The 25485-nt window shown below is 52.8% G+C and overlaps 1 protein-coding gene across 5 annotated transcripts in view; it reads left to right on the top strand.

Annotated features, from left to right (window-relative positions):
• The window catches only part of Dpf3 (double PHD fingers 3), a 268746-nt gene that overhangs the window by 157599 nt on the left and 85662 nt on the right, over window positions 1–25485 (top strand). For all 5 annotated transcript variants that reach the window (XM_004624841.2, XM_023703322.1, XM_023703317.1 and 2 more), the window contains exons 6-7: window positions 6730–6808; window positions 25254–25391. In XM_004624841.2, the coding sequence (XP_004624898.1) occupies window positions 6730–6808; window positions 25254–25391 (217 nt within the window). The remainder of the gene's footprint in view (window positions 1–6729; window positions 6809–25253; window positions 25392–25485) is intronic.

The following is a 25485-nucleotide window of genomic DNA, read 5'->3' as shown; positions in this document are numbered from 1 at the left end:
TTGGTGTGTTTTTAATTGGGTTGAAGTTATTTGGAGTTCTGTATGCTTCAGTTATGTGAGTATCAGATTGTTTCCTCATATTTGAGAAATTTTCTGCTATTACTTCTGCCCATATTCTTTTTATATCATTTGTATTGATTCCTTCTTTCTCATTGATGCCTATTAGTCTCACATTGTTCATCTTTGCATTGTCTTGCAGGTGATGAATTATTTCTTCCTGCATCCTAGTTGTTTTTAAAAGATCTTTTCTTACCTTTTCACTAGCTGCACCAGTGTCTTCAAGATCTGAAACTCTATCTTCACTTTCATTTAAAAGGTTTTTCAGACTTGTGATTGAGATTTTAAGTTCCTCTACATCTCTTTGACTCTACTTCATGCAATCTAATTCTTTCCTGTATTGCTCATTCAAGGAATCCATCATTTTTTTTAATCTTCTGTATTTTTTTTTATCAATGTCTACTTTAGAAGCAGTTATTGATTCTATTACTGCAGAGTTTTTTACAGGTTGGGTTTCCTCTTTATGTTTCTGTGTTTGATTCCTTAGTTCAGGTGCTATAAATTTAGAGTTTTCTTTTTTCATTTCAGACAGTAATTCTGTTTTGAGTTCCTTTAAACCTTTCTGTAGTTGCTTATTTACTTCCGATGCTACTAATTCATATATTTCAGCTAAGCTAGTGTCCACTGCATTTGTTCTGGTTGGGCATTGTGTTTCCTCCATGTTTCTGCATTTGATTCTTAAGTTCGGGTGCTATAAATTCAGAGTTTTCTTTTTTTTTTTAATTCCAGAAATTAATTCTGCTCTATGTTCCTCTACATCTTTCTGCTGTTGTTTATTTACTTCCGATGCTATTGATTCATTTATTTCTGCTGAGTTAGTGTCCTCTGCACTCGTTATAGGTGGGCTTGAGGCCTGAGATTGCATTTTGCTTCTTGTCTTTATCATTTCATTTAACACTGACCTCTGGCCTTTGGTGTAGAACTTTGGTGCAGTTATGTCCTTATCACTTAATGAAATTCGGGTACTGATATACCAAGTTCTAGTTTATGCATTTGTGCCTGGCTTGGGTTTGGTTACTGTGCCCAGCTCCTTACTGTTGTTGCCCTTGAGGTGGGCCTGCTGTATACCTCTGGTAAGATGTTTTGTTCCTGGATTAGCTGTGTGGTTTTGACCCTAGTCTCACTGCAGGGACTTTAGCTGCAGGGTTTTACCTCAAGCCTGTATGTTAGGTCTGGGCTGGGTCTGCGGGGGTGTGAGGAGCAGGGCTGAGAGAGCCCAGAAGCTCTCCCACACACTCACCAGTGTTGTGTTTTGGTGGGTCTGCAGGACTCCCAAGAGCGTGGCAGAAGTTCTTACTCATATGCGCTGTGCTGGGTCTGGCCAGGCGCAGGAGGTCTGGAGAACGTGGGGAAAGGTCTCTCTCAAGCAGCGGGCCTGGGCTTGGAGCAGCGGGTAGGCGCAGGACAGAGCAGAAGCTCTCCCCCGTACTGGCAGGGCCTGGGGTTGGTCAGATATGGAGGGCCCAAGGCTCAGCGGAAGTTCTAACTCAGAGGGCGGGCTGTGCTGGGTCTGGCAGGCTGCGCTGGGTCTGGCTGGGTGCAGGAGGGCCAGAGAATGCAGGGAAAGGCCTCTCTCACGTGGTGGGCCTGGGCTTGGAGCAGCGGGTAGGCGCAGGACAGAGTGGAAGCTCTCCCCGACACTTGCAGGGCCTGGGGTTGGTCGGATATGGAGCCAGGGCACTTGATGGCTAGTACAGTGCAGATTCTGCTGTTGTGGGTCTGGGCGGTGGGGATGAGCTCCTGCCCAATTAGTAAGCCCCTGCAGCGGCTGGTCTGAGGACCCTTCATAGCAGGGTGTGGACTAGTGATTCTCAGTTATTTTGGTCTCAGCAATTCCTTACAGTCTTAAAAATTACTAAGAACCACCCAAAGAAACTTTTCTGTTCAATTAACTAATGGTTTGCTATATTAGATTCAAATAGAAAAATAAAAAATTAAGAGCACACAAACACTGATGACACCACTGTATGCCACACGGCCTCTGGAAGATTCTGCCTTGTCCTTGTGCGAGGACAGGAGAAAGGGAGCCAGGGCCGTTGAAGTTTACCATGCAGTCGTGTTGATGCTGACTCCAGGACCACTATTCGAGAACAACTGGCCTAGAAGAGCTTGCTCCTGGCTCGAGACTGCCTGCTCGATCAGGAAACTCAACGGCTTGAGCAAAATGGGGAGGATTTGAAAAGCTGCTGGGTCCTGCTTCCAATCTGAGCAGTCTTGGAAGAGCCAAGCCATAAGAAGAAGGGCAAGAAGCATCAGGGATGTGCAGCCAGGGAGTGGTGAGGCGAGGAGACTGCTGCTCGCCCACGCGTCCCTCTCCCACTTTCCATAGGCTTGCTTTCTTGCTGCACTGTGCGTATGGCCCCAGGGCTCCTGAATTTACGATCCTCATAGTTCAAGTGGCTTGTACTAAACCAGGCTCACTGATTCCCAGTTCTAAGTCCCTCAGAGGTTGGGCCTGATTGGCTAAGCTTGGAGGTCGAATTGGATCGGTTCACTCAACAGGTGACTCCTCCAAGTCAGCCCATAAGCTGTGGCCAGAGGGCAGGGCCATGTGGCATACCTTGGCTACCTTGGCCAGCAGTGTACGCGAATGGGAGAGGAGGTGGGGGTGGGGAGTGGTGAGGGTCGACTTCACAGGTTCCTGTAACAGTTTGGAAAACTAGGTCCTCTCGCTTGTATTGGTTCTCTGCCCAGACAAGCTGTGACCCATCTCAGAACTTATTTCACCAAAAGCCAAATAGGAATAGTAACACAATTGGTCTCACTGATGGGGTAATTGCAGGAGAGTGAATGGAACTAATATATATGAGCTCTATAGATTTTGCATATTGCTATGGTAAGTGTTAGGGATTCATTATAAAGGACAAAATCTTTGTCCTCAAGGATGTTAGGATTAAACTGGGGAGAAGAGGCTAAGACTGTGGTACCAGGAGAAAGCGGCAAGCGTCTGAACATGCGCCAACCAAATGCAACAAGAGTCCGCACGAGACAGACCAGTGAGGGCTGGGAGGGAAAATGCTTTGTCAGGTGCTTCCTGTGGACATGACGTGGTCCCCTGCGGCTTCACCACTTGGCTGTAAGTCTCAGCAGTCCTGCTGGGCAGGTGCCGCTGGGCCCATCTTGTGGACAGCACTGAAGTGTAGAGAAGCGGCTTGCCTAAGACATGCAATGAGTGTGTGGCTAGACTTGGACTGAGTGTCTCTGAGACTTTATGTCTTGAAATTCAACCCCTTTTGTGAAATATCGAGAGGGTGGGAAGTTAGTTTGGCTGTGGTGTTTGGAGACAGGGCTTTGGGAGGTCATTGGCATTTGATAAGATTGTGAGGCTGGAGCCCTGTGGTGGAGTCCTGGTGGCTGTGGAAGAGGGAGAGACTGAAGAGGCACACGCACATGTACGCTGTCTTTGCCACTTGGAGACTCTGCCAGTCCCCAGACCTTGCACCTCCAGAGTATGAGCCAAAATTAACTTCTATCTTTATGATAAAGTAGCCCAACTCGGACATTTTTGTCTTAGTAATATAAAACTGACTAATACAGCTGGTGTGCAAACTTATGTCTGTCTGACTTGAAGGTGATGTTCTTTTTACTCTTCTGTGTTTGACAGGAAGATCTTTGGAGGAGTGAGATGCTAGCAGAGCTGAAGCATATAGATGGGGTGTGCATGGGCAGGGGAGGGGCTAGCCACGACACAGCCTCAGGAATGCAGAGACACAGCTGTCCCTTCAGCCTGGGGTGGGGGGCATTGAAGGAGCAAGGGCAAGCTGGCTGCCCCTGGGTGGGAAAGTGCGTCACAGTGACAGTGCAAGAATGTGTGAAGGAACGAATGGCCATAGACTTCCGCCCCATCCCTTTTGCTCAGTGGCCTGGCAGCCTGCCACTGGATTGGCTGGGGCACTGTGGCTCTGGAGCCCCAGCTGGCGGGGTCTGTGGACTCTGCAGGGCTCAGTTAAGGAGCTCCTGGATTAGGGTGCTGAGCAGGGAGGAAACGCAAAGCTTGAGATGGCCTTTGCAGGAAGACACACGAGCACTGGGATACAGAGGCTGCAGAAGGCCCAAGGTGACTGGCTCACTGCCTGTCCGCCTGCCCGCTGTGTATTTAGCAAATGTTTCAAGGCTGTTTATGTGGCTGGCCGGTACTGTGCCTGGTTCCGAGAATACTGGTCCAAAGAGATGGCTGCCCACCTCACTGGGGGCAAACAGAAAATCAGTAAGCAAATCAACACATGTGTACTACAGTGGCAGTCGGTGCTAAGTGCGGTGAGAAGATGCAGAGCAGGGCTGAGGAAGAGAACAGAGGAGAGGGCAGGAGTGGGTGTCAGTGGTCAGAGGGCTTCTTGGGGGAGGCGGCAACGGTGCAGGACAAGCTATACTCAAGTGACCTCAAAGGCCCGATAGCCATGATCCTGTACTGCAGCTGGGGAAACAGGCATGGGCATGGGGGAGCATGTATCTGTCATGTGGCCAGCTCTGTGGTGGGGAATGAAATGCAGCTGTCTGTGCGCCTCCCTCGCCTGCTGTCCTCGCAGCGCCCCAACCCTCATGCCTCAGCTCGGGGACACCGCCTGCCTCCTCTCCCTGGAGATATGTCTTCCCATGGAGCCCTCTCCACGGCTGCTGCAACCTCATCATTCTGCTTGACTTGCTTCCACCTGCTTAGAGACGGCAGTGACAGGGCTGTCCCCAGCTTCTTGAGAGGGCGAGCAGGGGCCGAGGGTGGCTAAGGGTGACCATCCTGGGCTTCATGCACTTGAGGCCTGTCAGAGCTGTGGGTGACTGCCAGTGTCTGTAGCTCCCTCTTGGGGGGTCAACTCGGAGTAATGAGGGCTGGGGGCAGTTGGCACTGCTGCCTGTGGGTGTGCAGGGTGGGGGAGGTGCAGCCAGAGGAGGGAGACTCTTTTTTATTTTTTAAAAATTTTATTTATTTATTTATTTATGTGTGTGTGTGTGTGTGTGTGTGTGTGTGTGTGTGTGGCCAGCTCAGCCCACCAGGGGGCGGGGCTGGCTGGCATCAGGTGTTTGGGGATTGAACCGCAGTCCCTGTGCTTTGCCAACCTTGTTCTAAGTAGGTGCTTTAGACCACTGAGCCATCTCACCAGCCCCATCTAATTTATTTTGGAGGTGCGCTCAGGCAGTGGCAAACATGGCCATGTGGCAGGTGGGCTGGATTGTGAAGCATGTGCTTTGTGATGTGCGAGTGCTGCGGGCCTGGGGGACACGGCTCTTTCAACTGTGTGGTCTCCATGGAGGTACATGCTCTTGTGAGTATGTGTGTGTGTGTGTGTGTGTGTGTGTGTGTGTGTGTGTGTGAGAGGTTTCCAAGTCTCTCCACTATGAAGGTTCCAGTGAAGTGTGTGTGCATGTGCACGTGTGTGTGAGTACACATGGGAGCACCCACGCCTTGCCATCGTGAAGTCCCCAAGACTACTTCTCTAGGCCAGGCCCAGGACCTGCCTCTTTTCCCCGGCACCCCGGGGTGCTGCTATGTCTTATCCTCGCCTGAGGCCCCCTTCTCTCTCCCCAAAGATCCCCAGCTGGCCCTTTCCTTGACTGGCAATTGACTGCTATTGGTTATGACTTGGAGGAGGCCAGGGAGCCACATATGTGGCCAGTGTGCAACTTAGAAGGCTTGAAAAATAAACCTTCCTGAGCACTGGGGCCACGGTGCTGCCGGCCAGCTCTTGGCTGGTGTCTTGGTCCTAAACTCCCCTTCCAAGCCCCTGCTGCCCCTGTACCCCACTGACCCTTCCTGGGAGAAGCACACAGCGTGGGGCACGGGGGCTGGCCCAGGAGACCATGAGAGGCAAGGGTGCTGCTGCAGGCTGGCAGCAGACCAGCGCTCCTAGAAGGGGCATGGGGCGTTCTCCATGCCTGCTCTTGTGCCTGGGGCCGGGGACCAGGCCTGGCTACTTCTCGAGACCTATGGGGGTTGGCACTATAGCCTAGGAACCTGGGCTGACAGTTGCCACTGAATCTCCTGCCTTGCCAGGACTTGCTTCTAAAAGGATCAGTTGATCAGCAGGAAGGGCAGAATTGACGTCCGTGCTATCAACAGAGTTGGGGGAGGAGGACTTAGGTTGTGGGCTTGGGAGACATACAGACACCCTTGTTCTCTTTTGCAGTATTGGGGGCTGAGCTACAGCCCCAGGCCCTTTTCTCAAACTTCTGATTTTGAGGTAGGGTCTTGCAGAGTCACCCAGTTGCCCAGGCTGGGCTCGATCTTTGCTGTTCATGCCTCAGCCTCCCAGGTCGTGGGGATTATAGGCGTGCAGCACCACGTATGGCTAGACTTGAGTGTCCAGCACTATTGCCCTGAGTTGTGCCCTGGCTTTGCACTTAGAGGCTGAATGACATTGCCCAAGATTTTGGACCTCCTTTTGCCTTAGTTTCCTAACCTGTGAAATGGAGACCATAGCACTGCCTTCTTTTGGGGGCTGTTTTGACGACTTAATGAGAAGGGCCCAGGTGAGAAGCTGAATGATTTGGGCTGGCCACCTACCTCCTTGGGCTTCAGTTTCCTCACCTGTAAAATGGGCCTGGTGTTGGTTCAAGGGCGGTGCCTTAGATGGCATGCAGAGATGCAAGGAAAGTGGATAGGGCTGTGTGGGCTGCTTGCTGAGGGCCTGTAGGAATGACCGTCATAACAAACATCCCCAAACCCAAATGTCTCCCCAGGCTCGTGGCTCTGCAGGTGGCAGGAGGAGGCACGACGCCGCCTCTCAGGAAGATCACGACAAACCTTACGTCTGCGACAGTAAGTACGGGCCCCTCCATCCTGTCCTTCCCTGCTTGCTGGTTGCCAGCCCACCAGCTCCCAGCTTGTACCCTGGCTTGCCTGCCCGCACCTCCACTGGGGGTCACTCCTGCTCCTGCTGCCGCTGCAGCAGGGCTGTGTGCATGGAGGGGAGCCTGTCGGGAAGCTCCTCTCTGGGTTTGTGCTCCTGCCTGGCAGGGCCGCCGCCCTGGCTCTCCCTGGCTTCTCTCCTTCACTGTCCCCGTCTCGTTTGAAGATTCATTCTCTAGGTCTTCTCCTACTTCAGAGAGTTACAAACAAAAGCGTAACTCAAGACTGTCCAACAGAGGTGCTCACTCCTGTGGCTCTCCATTTGTTTCCCTTTAATTTCCTCTCGCTCTCTCTCCTGTCCTAGGTAGGGCAGGTTATGAATCTTTCTGTGACAATGACTTCCTTTGATAAATGGCCCTCCATCGTCTCCAGGCTTTCTTGCTTGCTTCCAAGACATCTGGCTGCCTGGCTTCTGGCTGGAGTCTGCAGATAGCGCTAGGGTGGGCCGAGGGACAGGAGTGGCCGGGAGTCCTGGCCCAGCTGGACCTCCAGCAGCAGGAGGCAGGACTGCAGTGACAGCAGGCAAGGCCTTTGCCTTTCCAGTTGCCAGCACCTGGGTGGCGGCTTTGAGATCCTTACCCTGGTTAACTTTTTACTACATCCGGTGGTGTTGGCTCGTCCCATGGCAAGGGTGCCCCAAGACCTTCTCCTGACGATCTTCCCTTCCTGACTTCCTTTCCCTCATTTGGTGGCTCATTGCACCATGCAGATGGCATTCCTGAGGCGACCCCTGCAGGTAACATCTCCAGGACCAGGAGGGAGCAGGGGACGGGGCCAGGTGCTTTGGGGCAATGCCAGGAGATGCCTGCTTGGCCTGGGCCCTGGGCCCTGGATGGGATTCCGATTGGTTCTGCCATGGAGACCACCAAGGAGTGCAAGCCCTTGGGACACTGCTCTCAGCGGTGGGCTAGGCCGGATTAAAGCACCCACTTAGGCAGATGCAGCGGCCTTGGTTTGATCCCAGGCATGCCATGCCAGCCCCATCCCCGGGTGCACTGAGACAGCGATTGAGACTGGGCTGGGCGTGTTGGCACGCTCCTGTAATCCCAGCACTTTGGAGGCTGAAAACAGAAGGATCACTACGAGTCTGGTGTACATAGTGAGACCTGTAGACTCTTACTAAAATACAAAAAAAAAAAAAAAAAAAAGAAGAAAGAAAGAAAGAAAAAATGCCAACAGCAGTTTTGCACCTGAGGATTGCTGCGCCAGTCCTCTTCTCAAGAGCTTTCATGTGTATGTGATTTGCTGCTGTCTTCGGTGGCAGGGCCGGCTCCATGCCTTCGGCTGGATTCCTAGCCAGTCAAAGGCCCCTTAGTTCCCCCGCAGCTGTGTGCCCTCCCTCCCTCGCTCTTGCCCCTCCCTGCCCGTGGTCTCTCTCTTCCCGCCTTTGTCTCCGATCTGCCTCCCTGGGTGTTGTCTTCATGTGCGCCTTCCTGACCCCCCCCCCCAGCTCGGGCCCTCGGTGCTGTGTGCTGCTCCATCCCCTCTGCCCCAATCTCCTCTACCTGCCCGGTCCCCTGGCATGCTGCAGAGGCCGCTCGTGAAGCCGACAGCTGTCTTCCCGAGCCTTTGGGGCTGCCCCTTGCCTCTGCCCGCATGCGCACACGCACGCACCTACGCACGCACTCAGCCTCCCTCTTCCTCCCTCGGCAGAGCGAGGCCCGCTGCAGGCTGCCCTTCTCCTCTCTGGCTCGTAGGACGTTGTGTGGCAGTGCAGTGATTAATAGACTTTATTTTTATCTGGTGCCCTTCAGACATGGGGTCCTTTGGGATAGAAGTGACCTTTGGAGAGGTCGCGAGCCCCACCCCCACCCCTCGAGTGGGAAAGGGATGCTTTTAATAATCTCTAATGCATCCTGAGTAGAGAGGTGTCTGGTCGCCTTCTCCACTGTCCCCAGGGATGGTGTTACCATGAGCTGCCCTGTCCCCTCCCCCCATGGCTCCAGCTGTGCTTTGTATGATTGTTTCTCCTCCACAGAGGCCTCAAATGTTCTTTTCTAAAGGTCCCCCTGTCTTTTGTGGGTCTTTGTCCAATTATAGGCACATTCGGCATTTCGTGAGCTAGTCCTCGGAGTCTCCGTTGGCCTAGGCCCAGCCCCATAATCTCTGAGTTCCCTTTAGGGTCTGGGTTAGGCAGAGCCCTCCCGTTGAAGCAGCATCAAGGCCTGCGGCCCGGAGCAGCAAACGCTTTCCAGCGCAGGTCACGCCCCAGCTCAGCGCAGTGCACTGCGCCCCACCCGCACCAGTGCCAGGTGCCCCAGGTGCCCCAGGTGCCCCAGGGGCTTGCTTTCCCACTTCTGCACGCTTTCAGTTGTCCCTCTTCCTCCAAATCACTCTGCCTTTGGCCCTACTAGGTCTCGATAAATAGATACAATAAAGTGTTACTTCAATATACAAGATTCAATAAAGGCCAATTTAAAGACATTGCCCAGTAGTTAAATGCCATTCTCCACAGATTTGCTGTCCCTGCCATTTTTGTGTCATCTGTGGTTTGGTTGGCATAATTCCCACTCCCTCTTTAGAGTTATTTATGAAAATATTAGGTCACCTTGGACGCCAGCGCCTTTCTCTGGGTTGGTGTGGAGTTAGGAGGAGCCATTGTTCAGATGGGACTGTCTTTAACTCTTTCTGGAATGAGTTCTTGGGTGTGCCTTCCGGTTGTGTCAGTGGCCCAAGCTTTCTTTCACCATGGGTGGTAGCTGCTAACCCCGGGTGATAGTTTGCTTCTTGCCTTTCACTCAGCCATTGAATTTATTCCATCTCAGAAATGTTAAATCATCTGAATGCAATTTTTTTTACTTATTCTGTAGTGTGTGCGTGAACACTTTTCCAGCAAGTGACCAATCTCTTATTAATTACCTTGCAAATTTCCAAGCTAAAGAATTGAAGTTCTGCTTCTTTCTCACAGTCTCTTACCTCAGGAAACAGTGTTCATTACTCACAAGACAAAGCTACTGAACAGGAGTTTGGGGGAAGGGCTGCTGGTGTCGTCAAACTGTGGACCTGGATCGCTTGCCCAGGGATAACCCAGGCACTGGGCTAGTGCGGAGTCCTCGGCCTGGCATCCAGATCCCAGGAGGACAGCCAGGGGGCCTGCATCTCTGAGTGCCCCGTGGAGAATCCTTACCTGTCCTGGCGTTTGAGGACATGACAGCGCTTGGCCAGTCCCTGGCCAGCCCCTTTGTCATCTTCTGCTTTTTGCCTGGGAGTTCTTGATGCTTGTGGCAGCTTTTGTTTCTGGCTTGCATCATGGCTTCAGTTGGGCTCTTTGGGGTCCTTCTTCACTCGTTCTTTGAACAACTGTAGAACTTGGCCTTCTAATATGAAAGTCAGCAATCCTGTGCTTGATTTGAATTTATTCAGCAGCTTGACATCCTGGGAGCATTGTTAACCTATTTCCCAGCTGGGATGATGAGTAGGGACAGGCCTGTGGAAGGAACCCGAGCCTCTGGGCTTGGGGAGGCTGCAGACACCCTGGCAGAGCTTGCCTCTCCTCTTTCTACCTCTGCAGCCCCGAGTTGCAGCTCTGTGGGCAGCTCCAGGCCAACTCCTCTGAGAGGCCCACTTTCCATCTTCGTCCCTCAAGGAACATGATGGAAGACTATGGTGGTCTTGGGGTGCTCCTCAGGGAGAACACTGTGTCTTCATGCCCTGGAACTCAGGGAGGAGCACAGAAGCGTCTACGCCTCTGCTGGATACAGTGGGAGCTGTTTTCACCCTCTAGTTATTTTCTGAACAATAGCAACAACTTCTATCAATGGGCGCATACTCTGTGCAGAGGGCTTTGCTTAGCATTCTGCCTAGATTGTTCCTGTAAACATCCACACTAATCTTGTACATGGGGGACAGTGAACTTCATTTCACTGTGGAGCCGAGGACTCAGAGCCGAGGGCACTAGTCTGCAGTCACACGGCTGGTTACCGCTAACTCTGGGATGTCAATCCCAGTTTCCACAGCTCTGGAGCCCACACACCCTAGATCATGTCGCAGACAAACCACTGGTTCAGTGTGCCCTCCTATCCTGGAGTTCTCCTAAGGGCTGAGCGAAACATGTTTTAAAAATTAATTAGTGAGCACAAACACCTTATTTATTAGGGGAAGCCCTGTCCACTGGTGACATACCTTCTAAGTGTCAGTTTGGGGAGCTTGAGCAGGTGGTAATTATCACACAAGTGGACTAGAACGAATTTTAAATTTTGAGCCTCTTAGTCTATTGGGCTGGGGAGATAGATAGCTCAGTGGTCTCAGCACCTGCCTGGCAAGTGCAAGGTCCTGAGTTTGATCTCCAGTACCACATGTGCCCACTGAGCTGGCCACCGAAATTGGGTGTGGTGGCATGTGCCTGTAATCCCAGCTCTGGGGAGGCTGAGCCGGGAGGATCACTACAAGTCTGAACTGCATATCGAGACCCTGTACCAATAACAACAACAGCAAAAAATTTAAGTCTATTAGAATCACCCATCCCTTCCCTAACTAGGGCATCAGGGTGAATTAGTGGCAAAAGCCAAACAGACATGACAGGCCCTCCTGGGACCCGACTCACCTCTGTGTCATGTCCGGTATTCACGCATCAGGAGGCGGGTCCCCACCTCAGGGCTAGCGCTGCCTCTGCTCCCTGTCACACCCACGCCACAGAAGTGTATTTTTGATTCACGGCCTGTGACTGAGAACATGACCATGCCACAGTTGTTTTCCTTTAGAAACCCAGTGGGGCCACAGCTACCTCTTGGGGACAGTGCCAGCGTAGGGTGTGGCAGTGTTTCTTGGGGCTCGGGGGCCTCCCTGATTTGCACTGCGGTCGCCTTCCTCCCAGGCAGCAGCAGCCTGCCTGGCAGACGGGACGGTCCAAGGAGCAGAGTTAGCAAGAGGCTGTGGCTGCCACGGGACGTGGGCCGGGGGCCCGAGGAGCTATGGGGTGGGTGCATTGGTGGGAGGGCTGAGCCCACCGGAGCCCTGGCGGCCCCGGAACCTGCTCGACCTCCACCCTGTGCGAAGCGCTCTAGTTCACCCACACATGAGCGCAGTAGAGAGGACCAGAGGACAATTTCAGTCTTATTAAAAATGTTTTCTGGAGGGCGCTGAGGCCCCCAGTCTCTGAGGCTCATGTGCCTTGAGTGTCAGACTGCCGAGGAAAAGCTAATAATGCGGCCTTCAAGCTCGCTGTCCTTGTCACCAGAGGGGAGCAGGCTCATCACTCAGCTGTCTCTGCCGTGTTATCCTGCAGGGCCGCGGTTGGGGTGAGGTGAAGAGGGCGAGGGTGGGGGAGGCGCCAAGCCCCTGAAACTTGATTTGTGGCGTGAGGCCTGTGGCACGGGCTTGATCCCTGAAGACAGAGTGCGCTTGTCACCTTGAAGCTTGGGCTATTGGGATGGGTAGGTGTCCCTGCGCAGCAGGCCCGAGCAGGGCCGGAGAAGATGTGGCCTTTCCTCGCTGCCGTCAGCCTGCCCGCAGCCTCCGTCCCTCTTCTTCCCTGCCCGTCAGCCCTGCCCTCTAGGGCCCTCGGCCGGCCCACTCCCCTGCAAGACACTGCTGCGGGCAGCCTCTCCGGGTGTGCCTCTCCAAGTTTACTGTCTCCTCATCCTGTTGGGACCTTGCTCCTGCTTGCTGTTACTTGACGCACATCTTCTGACAAAGAACTCCTATGAAGGTGTGGATGACCCAGAAGAGTGTGGCTTGGAACATGTGTGGAGGTGCTTTATAGTTCTAAAATTTTTATTTTTTGTGGCACTAGAGAATCAGCCAGGGGTTGCAGAGCTACACCCCTAGGAGGCCCTCAGCTCTTTTCCCTGTGGAAATAGTATTTGTTCATACACAAAGAGCAGAAGCTACAGATAGGCAAAAAGGGACTCAGAAACTCACCCATGATCTTGCTCCTCCCATAGAACTTGTGTCATGGCTGTTGTACACTCTTCTAGTCTTCCTTCCTTCTCTTCCTCCTCCCTCTTCCAGTATATTCTGTTATACATGAGAAATATCTTTCCCTATCAACACATGCGTCTTGGTGACATCACTTTTAGGGCCTGGACGTATTCCACAGGGTGGACATGCCACAGTTTATGGCCCTGTCCCAGTTTGTGCAATTGGTTCTCTACTTGTTAAATGTTCAGGGAATTTAAATTTTGCTCATCTTACTTGAAGAGTTGGCTTCCTTCTGACAATACCGGAGCCATGTCTTTGCACAGTGCCACGCTATTTCCAAGAAGCAGAATGGTGAGGTCGAAGGGGCTGGTGCAAGCGCTGGGAGGAGGGGTAGGTGTGGGCAAGAGGAAGGCACACAGGGGTGGAGGACGGCTCCGGGCCTGCTATGGCTCTGCACTTCTGCCTGGGATTTCCAGAACAGCCTTTGCCACTGGGTGTCAGCTTCCGTGGCTATGCAGTGGGGATGGCTGCTGGCTGGGGGCCTTATGCCACTTCTCCTACTTTCATCTTTTGCTGAGTGCCTCTTTTCCAATATGTTTGGATGGCTCAGTCTTCTGTCACTCCGGAGCTGGGTTGACACCTGGCCAGGTGGTATTTAATTGAGCAGGCAGTGAATGCCATGGGATCTGGGCAGGAGTGGTACGGGGCCCTGTGCTCAAGGGTGCTCCCTGGGGGCCAAGAAGATCCCCCTCCGACCGCAGGTAGAGCTGATTGCCAGGCTGCGGGGATGCCTGCAGGGGTGGGAGATGAGGGAATGGTGGCTGTGGCTGACGTTTGCTGACTTATGCTGCAGTCCCGGGGTGTTCTATGGGCTTCATTTGTGTTAGCTCCTCCAGGCTTGCAGATGTGGTCATCTCCATCTTGCAGAGAGGGAGGCTGGGGAGAAGAGGAATTAATTAACTTTCTTGGGGTCACACAGTGAGTGGGGGAGTAGAAATCGGTCCCAGCTGTCCGTCTTTTCCCCACTGCCAACATATACCAGCTACTCATGTTCGCTGGGACCTGTGGGCACCATGTGCACTTTTCCACCAGGCCCCTTTCACATGGCACCATAGCAATTTGTCTTCTCATTTTCTCGAGCTGCCCAGAGTACCTCTTAATAGGGACCGTGTCACTGGCCACTGATACCCCAGCCCAGCCCGCCCTGCAGTCTCTTGATGTGTGGATGAACAACAGGAGAAGGGAACATGGGCTGTTCGTGCCAGGACTAAAGATGGATGCCTTGGCCAAAGCAGTGAGTTGGGGCGGCTCGACTAAGGAGACACCAGGCCGAGTCAGTCAGAGGTGACGCATGTCGGTCCTGGAGTCATGCCCAGACAGTCATTCGAGGGATTAGGTGTTCAGGGAAGACAGCCTAGAACCTAGGGAGTGGGAAGAACCTTTTCCAGTCAGCTCTAGGATGGAAGTCTGGATGGTGGTGACGGCAGGAACAAATGGACAGCTGAACAAGGAAGGCTGTGAGAAAGAAAATCCCATGGTACGTGCTAGGACACAGGCTGGGTGTGGGCGCCGGAGGCGGTGGCGGCCATGGCTCATAGTGCAGACACAGAGAGCCTTCCTCGGAATATTCTAAAGGGGAAGTAGCTGCGTGTGGTGCACGCCTGCAACGCCAGCCCTCTGGGAGGCTGAGGCAAGAGGATCAAAGGCCTAAGCCCAGCCTGTGCAGCTTGGTGACTTAGTGAGAAATAGAAAGGGCTGGGGACAGGATTCACTGTGAAGGCCCTAGTTTTGACTTTAGTATATATGCTGCTGAAGCGTTAACCCCCCGGACAAGAAAGAAAGAATGAAGCAAGGAATGAAGAGGAAAGAAAAAGGGAGAACAGAGGAGGTAATATTGGTGGAGTGCTACAATCTTGACATGAGGGTTTGTGAAAATGGCGGGACATCCAGGCGGGCCAGACTAACAGATGCTAAGGGACATTCATTTTGTGGAAAGAACCGAGGATCCTGAGGATGCGGGTGGTAGGGGCTCCCTCAGGTGAGGGCCGAGGAGTCACCGGATGGCCTCACAGGTAAAGCCCGCCTTGTGTGTGAGACAGCGCGGTGTCAGTGGTCACCCAGGCGGGGCAGGTGTGTGGCGGTCTCCACTGAGAGGAATCCACAGGACGCCCGGGGTGAGGGCTGCCACATGCCATGGTCCAGTGGCTCTGGTGCTTGACGCTTTTCTGTTTTCTTTCCCATAAGTGTTGGCAGTTGTGTTTATTTTTCAAGCTTTTTTTAAAAATCGCAAGTTAGGAAAGACTATAGTTAGCTAATCACACCCTAGTGGAAGGCTCCTCAGAATCGTTGAGGATGATGCTGTGCAAGGGGTGCTTGTTGGGAGAGGGTGGCCCTGGCCTTAGGAGCCCAGGGTTCGAGGCTTTGCCGTGACTTGGGCACATCGCCAAACCTCTCGGGCCTTGGTTTCCTTGTCAAGTGAGGACAAGGACATGAACGTTGTAGCGAAGAGACGGTGTATGGAACAGTTTCAGTGCCTGGTGCCTAGATATTCTCAGTTACGATTATTTTTTTTCCCAGTACTAAATATTAACCTAGGGCCTTCACATTGAGTTACACCCCATCCCTTGCTATTTTTTTTTTCCCCAATTTTGCAACAGGGTATTGCCACATCATCCAGGCTGGGCTCTAACTTACCACCCTCCTGCTTCAGCCTCTCAGAGCGAAGTTATAGTTGTGTCCAGCCAAACTCAGTAAATATTTTTACCTTCATTCCAAATCAGACCTCCATCTCCGGTTGTGTTCTGTGCACCAGCGCTTGGAGTTGTGAGGTTCTAGGGAGCCAGTTTGATGAAGTTAAATAGCTAGCCAGAGTAGCCAGTGTTCACCGAACGTGCACGGTGTGCCGGGGTCTTCACGGAGGTCCTCATGTTGTGTAGGAACAGTTACTGTCTCCACCTCCCAGACAGGGAAGCAGGCTTGGGGTGACTGAGTCTCTTGTCCAAGGTCACATAGCAAATAAATCAGGTGACCCAGGAAGGCTGTCCCCACCAGAGCTGGTGAGAATTTGTTTACTCACAGCAAGAAAGAAAATCACCCCACCAATGTGCTTGATGCTTAGGTTCTGGGGGTTCCTGCATCTCTACCGAGAACACAGAATCAGATTATATAGTGTTTTGGAAGGAAGGGCTTCTTGCATATCTTTATTCCCATTTTTAATTGGAAGTCACATTCCGGTAAAATAAATTTCTAAAATAAGCCAAACGTCCTCCTTTCATGGGGCCTTACTGGCTACGGGGACTTGGGAAGGTCTTAGGTTTTGTATCACTTCTAGTGCAAGGGTCAATGTCAGGCCTCCCGGAATGTGGCTATGAAACTTCAGGATGTCACACGACACTCCCTGCTCTAGCCTCCTGTGAGTCTGTCCAGAAGGTTCAGTTTAAAATAAGCATCAGGAGTGACCTTAAAGGAGAAATGACGCCACAGGAAGGCAGCTGCAGGCTGAGCGGGGTGAGCGGGCAGGTGGGCTTGGCAGCCCCTCCTTGGGCAGATCTTTGGGTCCACCTTGGGTGACCACATCTTCGCCAATCCCAGTTGAAGGAGTGGCAGTTTCAGAAGGCACACAGTCCTCCAAGGACCAGAGAAAATGACTCTGAGTTACTGGAATGGAGGGCACAGAGTCACCTGCTACGTTTCACAGACGAGGAAACCAAGGCTGGAAGGGATTTGTCCGCGGGTGCAGCCCTGGGTCTCTAGAAGGCCACCTACTTGACTGTCACCCAGGCTTTGAGGGAAAGGGAGGGAAAGCCAAATGGGGGCAGGACCCCTGGACTTGCCCAAGACTGGCATTTGTCATTTAACCAGGAGCAGGTCTAGACACTGCAGGGCCGAGGCCAATTTTACAGCTATGGCTTTCTTTCACTTCAGCTCTGTGGAGCCGTCACTAGCTCTAGAGAAGAGCCCAGCCATTGAAAGTGGTCATAGGGGGCTGGAGAGATGGCTCAGTGGTCTAAAGCACCTACTTGAAAGTGGTCATAGGCATTAACAACCCCATGTGGAGCGCGCAAGTCTGAGCCAGTAGCAGTTGCAGTCTCTCCTGGGTTTTGTCCCCATGTGAGTTTGTACCTGAGAGTCAGCTGCTCCCTACTGAAGGAACCGCTTGTAGGTATCCCTGCCACTCCCAGGTAGCACTGCAGAGAGGAGGGATGACAGGAGGGTGTGGGGAGCCCCAGGCTCATGTGAGCCAGTCTGGTGGCGGGTGATTCTCTTGACAAAGTGGTGTTTGTGGGGCCTGTAGGATATTGGGTTCTGCTCAGAGGGGCTGAACGGAATGTAATCTGATGACAGAATGATTATGGAGACACAGGCAGAGGCAGTGATGGGGAGGGGAGGAAGCCCTGGCCCTCCTCAGCCTGCAGGAAGGGGGACACAGGTCCCCAGAGTCTTGGAGTAGGGGCAGCTGTGGCAGCACCAGCCCCTGCAGGGCAGAGCCAGGTAGGGTGGGGCAGAGCTGGGCAGGATGGCTCCTGTCTCCGCTGGCCACAGGCTCCTCATGGCCAAGTGCCACCAGAAGTGGAGGACTAGGGTCAGCCCCAGACCCCGGGGGCTGGACAGGCAGAGGCTATGTGGCATGTCATCAGCGTGTGTGTCAGGGTTCCACTCCTGACTCTGTCATCTGGGGAATTGTTTAAGCTCCCTGGGACTCAGTTTCCTCCTCTGTGAAACAGGACCTGAGCCTCAGGGGCTGCTGGCACGTAGCTCCCGGCTCTTCCGTGGGTGCAGAGCCTACAGAGGACTGAAGCGGCTTTTTGGCATCCCCGTGTGGGAGTTGGCCTGTGGGGAGAGGGGGCCTGTGGCCCCTGGTGCCATGGGACAGAGCTGGGAGGGAACCACAGCCAGTGTTGCCTCCCGTGTCGCTCAGGGCCTGTGCTTTGTCTTGGATGCTCATCCCGAAATTGCTCTCCGCTGCTGCTTTCCGTCTGGGAAGCCACTGGCTCAGATACCCACTGCGTGCTCCGAGTTGGGCTGATGAAAATGGGCCAGAGTCATTAAGTTACCAGTGGGGAAGGCGGCCGCTTTCCTCGGCAGGAAGGAGTCTGCTATCTGCGGCAGCCGGCTTTGTTCACACAAACTGCCCGAGGCCCCCCTCCCCCGCCCCACCCTCCGCACCCCAGACTGGGACTGGGGCGGGATGAAGGGGGCCAGGGGTTGTGCATGGGTAAATATTCTGGGGGCAACACCCGAGGGCATTAGTGACTCCAACCAGGAGGTCCTGCAGAGAATCCAGCTCTGCACTGGGATGTGGGCAACCGCTATTTCTGCAGCTTGACAGATGGATCCGCCCCAGGGGGAAGGAGAGAGGGAGGCAAGCTGGGCCTCCTTTATTGTCACAGCCGTTGCTCTCCGCCTGCACCGTGCCAGGAACACAAAATCCAGGTGCTTGCTTGCCAAGGTGAAAGGAAGGACCTTAGGCTGTGTGGAGGCAGGGCTGACTGGTCCCTGGGGCCAGGGCCTCCGAGGTACAGTGACGCAAAGCAGTGCACCCTGGGGAAGCAGCGGGAAGATGGGACCCGGCCGCCCTGCATGCTTCAGCAGTCCTGGGGCTCAGTCTGATTCCACACGACAGATATTTCCAGAGTGAGATTGCTGACATGATAAAGGAGAGCAGATGGCTCCAGTACTTTATTTTCGGAATATATTTCCCCCATCTTCTTTCCCCTGCACTGTCACTGCCCTAGACTTAGGAGGAACAGGACCAGGTCCCCTCCTCCCTTTGGGGTTTATTCTCTCTGCTGAGCCTCTTTGTGGGCATGGTGATGTTGACAGCAGGTGATGACTAACTCTTCCCCTGAGCCGGGCCCTGTCTTAAGTATGGTGAGATAGGTGGGCTGGTGTGGTGAGCCCAGGCTTCCAGAGGTTGGCGAGGCACACAGAGGCGCAGCAGCTTGCCCAAGACCACCCCCACAGCCGCAGCACAGCCACAGCCTGAACTCAAGCACTTTAGGGACCTTTTATTCTTTTCTTTTTTTTTTAATTATTTATTTATTACATTTATTTATTGTGTGTGTGGCCAGCTCAGCCCACCAGGGGGCGGGGCTGGCTGGCATGTGGTACTGGGGATTGAACCGCGGTCCCTGTGCTTTGCCAAGCTTGTTTCAAGTAGGTGCTTTAGACCACTGAGCCATCTCTCCAGCCCCTATTCTTTTTTTTTTTTTTTTTTTTTTTTTTTTTTTTTTGTGCAGAACCTGGGATTGAACTCAGGCCCTTGGGAAGTGCTTATTCTACTATGCCATCTCCCCGGCCCAAACTCAGGCAGTTTAGATGGAACCCACCTGTGTGTCCATGCAGGTCTTTTCCAAGGGCTGGGCTGACTGGATACAGGGCTGGGGCAGTCGGTGGCCCCTGAGTAGTGACTGCTAAGCTCTCTAGCTAGGCTTCTAAGGGTGTCTCAAAGGGAATTGCATCCCTGACCTGAGGCTGCCAGGAATGCGGGCTCACCTGGATGCGTCTCCCTCTATCAGTTGGAGTGACTTAGTCTCAGCTCTCCACACCCAGCCCACCAGGTCTTCAGGCCCAGCTGCATGATTTGCGGGTTCCGGTGCAAAGTGGAAGCGAGGGGCCCTCCATCAGTGCCGTGTACTCGTTGTGAGACGGCTGTCCCTGAGCATCCTGCCACGTGTGAGACCTTGTGAGCAGGCCATGTGTCTGAATGCCTCGGAAGATGGCCTGGGGTGTTTGGAGTGACAGAAGATAGTTTTCCCAGCTTTCCAAGCAGGATTTCTAAAGCATTTCTGTCCAATGAAACGTGGCAGGCTGATCCTGATGCAGTTCACCCAACTACATCTTGGAACTCTGGACACTGTCCCTTACCTCTGTAATGAGGTCATTCTTTCAGAAGACTCCATCCTGGGAGTGGAAGCTTTGTTTCGGGTGGTCTCTGCTCTGGTGGCTTGTCTCTAACGGCTTGCACACTGCCCCGTTCCTGCTGCCTTCCCTTCTGCCTGTAGCCCTGCCCACAGGCCCACTCCAGCCTCCCTCAAGCCGGGGGGCTGCCGCACTCACTGGCTTCCTTTATGCCCCACCGGAAGGCAGATCTCGAGGCCTCCCACTGCTTCCTGCCATCCAGGGCCTCCTTCCCGCTGCAGTCCTGTCTGGTCCTGCATGCGGATTTGGAGTCTCTTCTTGCTAAGATGACTGCTTGGTTGCTACGTTCAGTGGTCTTCCCGCAGCCCCCCACACCCATCCCTTCTAGGCTGCTGGCACTGTCAGGGCTCTGCCCCACGCTCCAGTCTACTCACCTGTACAGCGGGAGCCCAGTGTGCTGCTGCTAGCCACCATTCTGCCCAGCAAGAAAGGAGGATCAGCCTGAGCAACACAGCAAGACTTTGTCTCAGAATAAGACAAGAGGGCCGGGGGCATAACTAAGCGAAGAACACTTGCCCAGCAGCACATGCTCCATCCTGGGTTCAAAGTCTGGAACTACAAGAAAGGAGTTGGGGTGGGGGTGCAGGCTGCGGTACTGGCCTATGAGCAGCCCCAGGAGCTGTGCGTAGGAGCCATGCTGGGAGGGTTGTTGTGGCTGCTGCTGCTGTTAAGAGCTCCACTCCTTTGGCTTGTGTTGCTCATTTTCCTGTGAGTCTTCCTTAAAAACTGAAAAAGGAAATCCATGTCTTTCTCCACGTGTCCCTTAGGGTGCTGGCATTGCCTGAGTTCTGTCCCAGGCCCATACTCCTCTTTTCACTCTACAGCTTGTCTTGGGACCTCCCCACACCCATGGTCTACATGGCTGCCCCACCAGCTCCCAAATCCACACTTCTTTTCCAAACTCTGGGAAGACAGTGAGCCCTGGACAGATCTCATTCTCTTCCTTTCTTCAACAGATATTTTCTCCCATGTCCCTCTCTCCAGTTTCCCAAGTCAGGAATTGAGGTGCCATTTTTGCTTCCTTTAGCAGACATCAAAAGCCTGTGGCGAGTCAGGCCTCATGCTGGTCATTGGGAAACACCCAGGACCTGCCACGCAGGCTGCCAGTAGGGGAGGCGCGTCCTGCTGCGCGGCTAGTCCTAGTGAGGTAGAAGCCGAGGGTCCTGATTTTGATTGGAAGGCCTGGGGAAGGATTTTAGATCTAAGATCTGAAAGATGACTAGACATTTGTCAGGCAGAGAGCTTGTGCCGAGGCTCAGAGGCTCCCAGGTGGGGGGAAAACTGAGAGCTAAAAGAGAAAGCAGGCAGGAGGCCTGAGGGAGGTGGGGTATGGCGAGGTGATGTGATGAGGTGCGCTGGGTGGTGTGAGGTTCATGCCCTTGAGGTGATCGTGCATGGCCTGGGGAGCGCCGGCAGGCTTTCTGGGCTCCTCCTAGCTTGCTTGTACATGCCTTCCACCCACTTCTTTCTCTTTAATTCCTTTCCCCTTGTCTTCTCCATCATTGTTTCAGTTCTTCATTGTTTTGCTTGTAAGTCTTCTGCCCAGCAGTCTTCTCACGTGCTAGTCTGGTTAAGTCGCTCCTCTGAGTCGAATCCTCCTCAGCCTCCTCATCTCCAGGACCAAGTCTCGCCCAGCCATCTTCCATTAGGCCCTTCCACTGACCTCACCCCTGCTCTGCTCTGGTTTTGGTGAGCTCCTCCCTGTCCCTGTGCCATGCTGGGCAGGTGTGCTCTGGTGCCCGGATGTCCTTGCCCCCTCTGTCCACGATGACAGGGTGCCTGTCTCCCACACACAGCACAAGGACTCCTTCCTGTGGGGCTGCCGGCCCCTTCTGTGTGGGCCTCTCTGCTGCGTCTGCTCCAGCATCCATCTATCTCCAGGCTCCCTTCATGTGCAGGAGCAAGGCCTCGCTGGACTGTGAGCGTCTGGAGCACAGCGTCTTGTACCTCTGTCCTTCGGGGCCATATGCATGAGCACATACTAGAGGTCTAATAAGTGTTTTGAGTTGCAGATCATTGGATAAAGAAACAACATGGTACAAACAGGTAGCGAAAGAGGAAGCTTCATGGAGGAGACAGGCTCCCAGGACCTCCCTGTGTGGTCTGGGCCTGGCTTTCTAATGACAAATCACACATCACAAAGTGACCTCCACTGCCTGTACCTGCTGTGCCCATCCACTAGGAAGGAGGGCAAGTGGCTACGGGGTGGGTGGAGTCAGGCTCACAGAGACTGTCTTCCAGCATGGTGGCTCTCAAACTTCAGCCTGCCTCAGAATCACCTGGGCCACCCGATCTGCAAAAATGCAGCGGCTGGGTGCCACCCCCAGAGTTTCTGAGCTAGTGTGAGGCGAGGCCTAGGAATTTGCTGCCATATGAAGGAAGTTACCCAGTGACATGGATGATGCTGGTCTGGGGGCTACATTTTGAAAATCTCTTCTAGCAAAAGGACTTGCTTCAGAAATTGTTACTCTGTATGGTGCTGGGGAAGGAGACAGAAGGGGCATTCGCTTGGGTTCGGGTTGGTCGGTTTTAGGAACTGTTAGCTTGAGATGAATGTGGATCGATGGAACAGATTCCATAAGCTACCTCCGGCCTCACTTCCTGGCTTTCCCACAGTGTTTCTGTGTCATTCATCAGCCACTCAGTGAGTAACACGGTGTAGTACTGTGCTTGGAAACAGATGAGGGAGAGGACTGAATCGTTATGGAACTGTCCAGAAGGGAGACCTCCAGCGCAGGCACAGCTGTAATTCAGGGAGCCCAAAGGAGAGGTGCCTGCTCCAGAGGGTAGCGAGCTGCCCATCCCCGGAGTTGCCCCCCAACGGGCCTAGAGAGTTAGTGACTAGGTAAATGGTTAGAGCAAATGGCCAGTAAGATCTTGGAATTCAGCCATTAGGGGAAAGAGTAATGCCTGGCAGGACAAGTGACCCCGATGCAAGGCTGCGGGGTTTCTGGTGGAGCACTGTGGAGACAACCGAGGCCCCTGTGTAAACACTAACAACACTGCCACTTCGAGTGGACATTTATTCCTTATCAACAGTGTGGTTGGTGACTAAATGAATTTGCATTCAGACTCCATTATTTGCTGCTTTTTGACCTCCAATAATTTTAAAGGTTAAATGGAGAAAGCCTCAAGCAGGCCCGGGATGGACCTCAGGGGTCTCTTCAGGTCTAAATTCCTGAGTCACATGGTACTAAGACACATGGCACCACTTTATTTTGTTCTGCAATATTTATGAGAGCGAGAGAGGGGAGAGGCAGAGAGGGGCAGAAGGCCGGGGATTCATTATAGCTGCAGTACCAACTTCATGGATGATGCGGGTCTTGCTGCAAACGCTCACGTCACCTTAGCAGGAAAGTCCAGTTACCAGATTGCACACCGTGACCAAGGCTCAAAGGTGCCCTCTCTGAGAGTCCAGCACCTGCAGTGGACAAGCGAAGAACGCACTCACCACTGACAGACGCACGCAGCTCACACGGAGCATGCCTTGTGTGCCGCATGCACAGTCAGGTGCCTTGTTCACTCTTCAAGGTAAGTGTTGTTATCCTCTTCTGCAGAGAAAGGGCCAGCACAGAGAAATTACATGTCTTGTCCAATTTCACACAGCAAAACTCTCCAAATCATTTTTGGAAGTTAACACAACCATAAAATTGAAACCTGATAAAGATACTCCCAAAATTACAGATCCACGTCAAGTCTGAGTACAGATGCAACATTAGTAAATTGAATGTAGTGGTATATCAAATGGATAATAGACTCTGATGGAGCACATTCGAGGAATGCAAGAATGGTTCAATAATACGAAATATTAGGAAATCAACATACTTCACCGTATCAACAAACTAATGCAGTCATGTACAGTAGATGTGGAAAGGGCAGCTGATAAAATCCTCTTATAATAAAACTCTAAAGCAGCAATGAGAGGGATTACTTAAGTTTGATGAAGACTAATAATTAGCTACATTCATCACTCTAAATAATGAAATACTAAATTCGACTTTATTAAAGTAGCAGTTGCTTGATTTTGTTATTGCCCTAGTGATTGAAATGAATTAAGCTAATATAAAATAGTTTATAAATATAGGAAAGAAGAGATGATGCTGTCTGTGTTTGCCAGTGCTTATTTCTCAAAAAGCAAAACAAAGCAACCTGGGAGAACACTAGGAGGAGAAAGCCTATGGGAGCCGTACTGGGCCTGCGTGGTTGACAGCTCTTCTGTACATGGTCAAGGTCACAGCCTCTGACCTTGGGTGCCCAGAACAGGGATTTGAATCCAGGTCTGATGATGACATCTTGCTCTTTTTGCCTGTGGAGTATTTATACTCACGGGCCTAAGCCATCAGTGCCAGTGCTAGCGAAGGGAGAGTCCCTCAGAACAAATAACTCCCAGCAGGCCTGGCTTGGTCTGCCGGGGAAGAGAGATGGCAAGATTAGACAGTAGTCACCACCGTTACTGTGAAGCCCCTAAGGTGTCCCTACCTGCAATCCCATGTCCAGAGGCTGAGCCATTGGGCTGGGGATCTGCTTTCTCCAAGAAGCTGTATTCCTATTGGCTGCTGCTTTGTCTCAAGCTGTTCCATTGGAGCTACACAGCTTATGGGAACACCTTTACAGATGTGGGGTGTCAGAGGCTGGCCTGGGGATTGGGGTTACAAGCTCTCGATCCCTCAAGGATAACAGGTTCATGGTTTTCTTTTTTTTTTTTTTTTAAACATTTTCTTTTTTTTAAATTTTATTTATTTATTTATTTATGTGTGTGTGTGTGTGTGTGTGTGTGTGTGTGTGTGTGTGGCCAGCTCAGCCCACCAGGGGGCGGGGCTGGCTGGCATGTGGTGCTGGGGATTGAACCGCGGTCCCTGTGCTTTGCTAAGCTTGTTCTACGTAGGTGCTTTAGACCACTGAGCCATCTCACCAGCCCCAGGTTCATGGTTTTCGTGGTAGAAGTGGAGCATGTTTTTCTGGCACAAAATCACTGGACGATGCTTCAACAATATCCGTACTTGCTGCGAGCGGTAGCAGGAGGAGTGATGTAGAGGAGTGTGTGTGCACAGGAGGCTGTGTGCCCAGGCACGGCACTTGGCACCACAGTGCCCTTCCTGCCTCATCTTTGTCTTGGGATCATGACCTACATGATTCCAGGTGCTCTTGGGATTTAAAGTCACAATAAATCACCACATGCTGACATTGTTCTGAGTGCCTTGTGGGGTTCACTGTCGCAACAGCCCTTCGAACCCTGTTCTTATTCCCATTTGGTGCCTTAAATAGCTGAAGGCATAGCCTGGTGCAGTGACTTCCTTGGTCATCCAGCCAGGGCATGGTGGCTTGCTCACAGGGCTCTAACCTCCATACTTTCCTTTTACAGCTGGCTTTTCTCTCGCGATAATACTTCAAGGGCCACGTTGTTAGGGTAGTGTTGGTTCCGCCACGAGGGGAGGAGTGGGGATTACGGATGGAAGCGAGGTCTTAAGGAAATCCAGGCTCTGGGGATGACTTGGGATTGCAGTCTGGGGAATGCAAACAGTGGCTGCCCAAGTTACTGACGATGGCATTTCTTCTTCCCCCCTTTCTTCTCTAGTCTGTGGCAAGCGCTATAAGAACCGGCCAGGACTAAGCTACCACTATGCCCACACCCACCTGGCCAGCGAGGAAGGGGATGAAGCCCAGGATCAGGAGACGCGATCCCCACCTAACCACAGAAACGAGAACCACAGACGTGAGTCTCTCCTGCTGGGCAGTGAGGATGGGCAGGGCGGGGGGATGTGGCTTTGTGCCCCTCTGGCATCTTCTGGTGGCCGTGGTTGCTGGTC

This window comes from Octodon degus, unplaced genomic scaffold (assembly GCF_000260255.1).
Source record: "Octodon degus isolate 3935 unplaced genomic scaffold, OctDeg1.0 scaffold00007, whole genome shotgun sequence".
NCBI lineage: Eukaryota > Metazoa > Chordata > Mammalia > Rodentia > Octodontidae > Octodon > Octodon degus.
This window is presented reverse-complemented; position numbering and strand designations above follow the sequence as displayed.